At 43.3% G+C, this 3,813-nt stretch overlaps 1 protein-coding gene across 2 annotated transcripts; it reads left to right on the top strand.

The window, feature by feature from the left end:
* Window positions 1–288: 288 nt before the first annotated feature.
* Window positions 289–2,943, top strand: klf2a (Kruppel like factor 2a). Of its 2 annotated transcripts, none has more exons than XM_063200165.1 (3): window positions 289–471; window positions 862–1,825; window positions 1,972–2,943. In XM_063200165.1, exons 2-3 carry the CDS (start codon window positions 889–891, stop codon window positions 2,145–2,147), a joined length of 1,113 nt encoding a protein of 370 aa, XP_063056235.1. In that variant the 5' UTR covers window positions 289–471; window positions 862–888; the 3' UTR covers window positions 2,148–2,943. The 2 variants fall into 2 exon arrangements, with proteins under 2 accessions (XP_063056235.1, XP_063056234.1); XM_063200164.1 differs by having other exon boundaries at window positions 289–730.
* The last annotated feature ends 870 nt before the right edge of the window (window positions 2,944–3,813 follow it).

Below are 3,813 nucleotides of genomic sequence, written 5' to 3'. Positions count from 1 at the left end.
AATTCAACTGGACGACGACCAACGTCATATGATGAAGTGTAGATTGTTGGAAAAGCAACACATTTGCTTAGCGTTCAAATATATTTACGCACGACTTTTCCAATACATTTCTCATGTTTTTTTTTTGTTCCTTACGTTTGGATTCTTGTGTGTGTGTGTGTTCTTTGCTCCTAGTTTTGTCTCATGAAGAGCGCGCACACACACCTACCCGCACGCTAGGGGCGTGTTCAAAAACACGTCATGCGATACAACGCTCGGTAAAATGGTTTAAGTAGAAGCGGGTGAAGGGAGCGCAGGATAAAGTAGCTTGCATAGGCGCATGTGAGCCAGCATTGACGACAGGCTCTCGCTGAGAATCAGCCTTATATACCAGGGCTAAAATTAGGGGCGAGTATTGCTCTACCTCCATCCTGAACGTGTTTCCTGCGCTTACTACAATTGGTCCAGCTTTGCAGTGAGGATATTTAAAAGGTAGGCTCTCCTACCAATCCAAATTTACTTATGCGTTTGAATTCCTCTAGTGAAGTAACATATCTCTCGGATCCACTTTAAGTATTTCTCCACGGAACTGTATTTGACGCGCAGATAACATCTGGCAACTCAAACATAACTATAGAGAAATTTTCATTTCTCTTACCACTGCATCCTACCTTTGGATATGGCTCTCGCCGCAACTATTTTGCCATCAATCTCAACTTTTACTCCGCAAAGAGAAAAATTTTGGGAAAATGTAAGTATGAACTACTGTGATTGTTATTATGTGGAACTAAATTGATTCAACATTTGAACCTAATGCATACCTTTTAAACCTATGATTACATTGAATTAAATTGTTGTTATTTTTCTTTTATTGTCTTTCAGAGGTGGAAGGGTGAAATTGACAGGTCCATGCATTCCAGTTGCTCCGTGCTCGACAGCACACACAAAATGGACAGCCTAGGAAGACCGGAGGACGAGGATCTTGACAAGTATCTAGACTTGGATTTTATCCTGGCGAACAGCACCGGCTCTGCCAACGCAGCCACTCCAGTACCCGCCGTTACGGGCGACTACAGACTGTCAGAATCCAGCAGCCTCTACAGCGAGGGGATGGCACCTGGCTCGTACTCCATGCCCGAGATGCACACACCTCCTCCGCCGTACAGCACCACCAGTCTCATGGCGGAACTTCTCAGGTCCGAGGTGGATAACAACTATTGCCAAGCTCTCCCTGGCAACAGCATCCAGGGGAGATTTCTCGTACGACCATCCTTCTCGAGTCAGGAATTTGGACTTTTGGACAATGTCAAGCAAGAGCCCATGGACAGTAGTTACGGGCCAGTTATGGGGATGGTACCTAAAATCAAACAAGAGGCGAACGTGTCCTGCATGATGTCCTATGGAGAGCAACCGAGGGTTGCCCACTCTCCGCAGTCCACCGGGAACATGACCCCGCCACTGAGTCCTAACGACCTCTTGCACTCGGACTGCCAGCCTCAACTGTGCCACACCATGTCATTTCCCCAGGGCTACCCTGCCGCGACAGGTTTCCCCCACTCGAGCGCGCGCCCTCACCATCCGCCCGCGCCTCACCAGCTCCAAATGCCGTACCCAAGTGCGCACCATTACAGCATGTGCGAAGACGGACTCGGCGCAACCATGAACAGTCAGAGAGTTTTGCTTACGCCCCCGTCGTCTCCGCTCGACATCATGGATGCCAAACCCAAGAGAGGACGACGCACCTGGCCGAGGAAACGCACCGCAACTCACGTCTGCACCTATGAGGGCTGCGGCAAGACGTACACCAAGAGCTCGCACTTGAAAGCGCACCAAAGAACGCACACAGGTGAGAATGCGTGTTTCATTTCAACCTCATTGCTTGTACTAAAGAAAAATGTTTAGCATCTGTCTCAAAAGGTATTCATATGAATGTTCCTGAAATGCGAGTCCATTGCGCAGACACTAAATACTGTGATTTTGTCTGTTATTTAGGTGAGAAGCCATACCACTGCAGCTGGGAGGGTTGTGGCTGGAAGTTTGCCAGGTCCGATGAGCTGACGCGCCACTTCCGTAAACACACCGGACACCGTCCCTTCCAGTGCCACCTGTGCGAGCGCGCCTTCTCCAGGTCGGATCACCTGGCACTGCATATGAAGAGGCATATGTGAGAGGCACCATGGAAACCACCCAAAGAACTCTTTACACTGATGCAAGCACACAAGCACGTGTGCTTTTGATATTTGCATTATTGTTTTGTTTTTGTTTTTTTCATTTCATCATATTTAAGGATTTCTAGGGATAAACAGAGTGTTTGTCAGTAGACCCACAGACAAACATGGATAAACTTGACATAGTATTCTATAGATCTGAAATATGTAGCTGGTACTACTTTTTAACAAAGTATATTTTTAAAAAGTGTTAGATAGGCTTACTTCTGCCATTAACAATAGGCTGGACCTAAGTACACAACTGACTGGAAGTATACTGGAACCATACAGCAAACCTCTGATGATGATGAGCTGTTGCTTTCTCTCACCACATTGCCTTATTTTAAACAATGTATTTACATGCATACGAGTGCCATTGGGTTTATTGGCAAACATATAGGCCTATATATATTTTCAAATCTCAGTTGTTGAAACAGCACATGGAAAATAAGCTTTAAGACAATGTTTTGAACTAAAACTGCCTTACCGTCTCAGGCTTGAACTAGGAATTTCATTTGTGCATTGTTTTCGAGATTGTAAATCAGGGTCTATAACTATGCTTTAACATGTCTTATCCAAACTGTTTTTTTTAAATCATTCCAGACAGTCTCAAATGTTTTATGTGACAAGGGACAAAGTGAATTGTGCAAAAAAAAAAAATCATAAGATTTTGTATGTGAAGCCTTTTCGACTTGTACATAATTTATACAATGTATATAGTGTATTTTATGTACATAATAAACTTGATTGAAATATATATCCTGGTTTCCGTTGCTGTGTTTTTGATGCAATGCTATAATAATCTATGATTGGTTTGTATTCCATACCACACCTTAGCTATGGAGAGGTCAGGCATGGGCCAAATATCTCAGATGAAACTTCAGAGCAGGTCACAGTAAAAAAAAAAAAAAAAAGCCACAGTAAAAGCCTCTCAAGTGCCACGGGCAAAATCCTGTGGCTGAGCCTCTAAATACAAACATTGAATTTCCATAATTGCAGAGACCAAATATAGTTATGCCTTGGGCAGAGGGGTACTCTTCTAAAATCCTGCCTCAATTGATGGGAATACTGTAGGTCTGAAAGAAGAGTTGAGTGAGTTTACAAACACCACATGCGATACATTTTGATGAAGCATTTCCCAATCAGCAACAAGTTCAGAAATTGAGCCTGATGCTACACAATTCATTTTCTATCAGGCTGAGGGTTTCATAACCATTTGTTATGACACTGAGATTCTTGGATTTGAGTGCACTCTGCAGAAGAAACAGGGGCAGTTAGAGTTTTATAAGCTGACTGTTATGCCTGTGCGTGCTGGTATCACACACAGAGAGTTCCATAACTCAAATACACTCTTCTCTGTAATCTCAATTTTCAAAACATGCACAACAAATGATCAAAAGAAACCCCAGCTCCACCCAAACCTTTTCACTTTTCCTTTTGAGTTGCGTTCAGCAATAACAAAAAACAAATTCACTCTGGTCGAAGACCAACTCTTCCATTTTCCTTTTGCAAGAAGCTTTAGTAGTTGGTATGCATTTTTTTCTCTACACATGAAAAGGGATTGAGTGTCTCATTCAAATATTCTATACAAAGTGCTTAAACACATCCTTTCATGAAGTTGAAAGGA

The sequence above is a fragment of the Engraulis encrasicolus genome, chromosome 6, assembly GCF_034702125.1.
Source record: "Engraulis encrasicolus isolate BLACKSEA-1 chromosome 6, IST_EnEncr_1.0, whole genome shotgun sequence".
Classification (NCBI taxonomy): Eukaryota; Metazoa; Chordata; class Actinopteri; order Clupeiformes; family Engraulidae; genus Engraulis; species Engraulis encrasicolus.
This window is presented reverse-complemented; position numbering and strand designations above follow the sequence as displayed.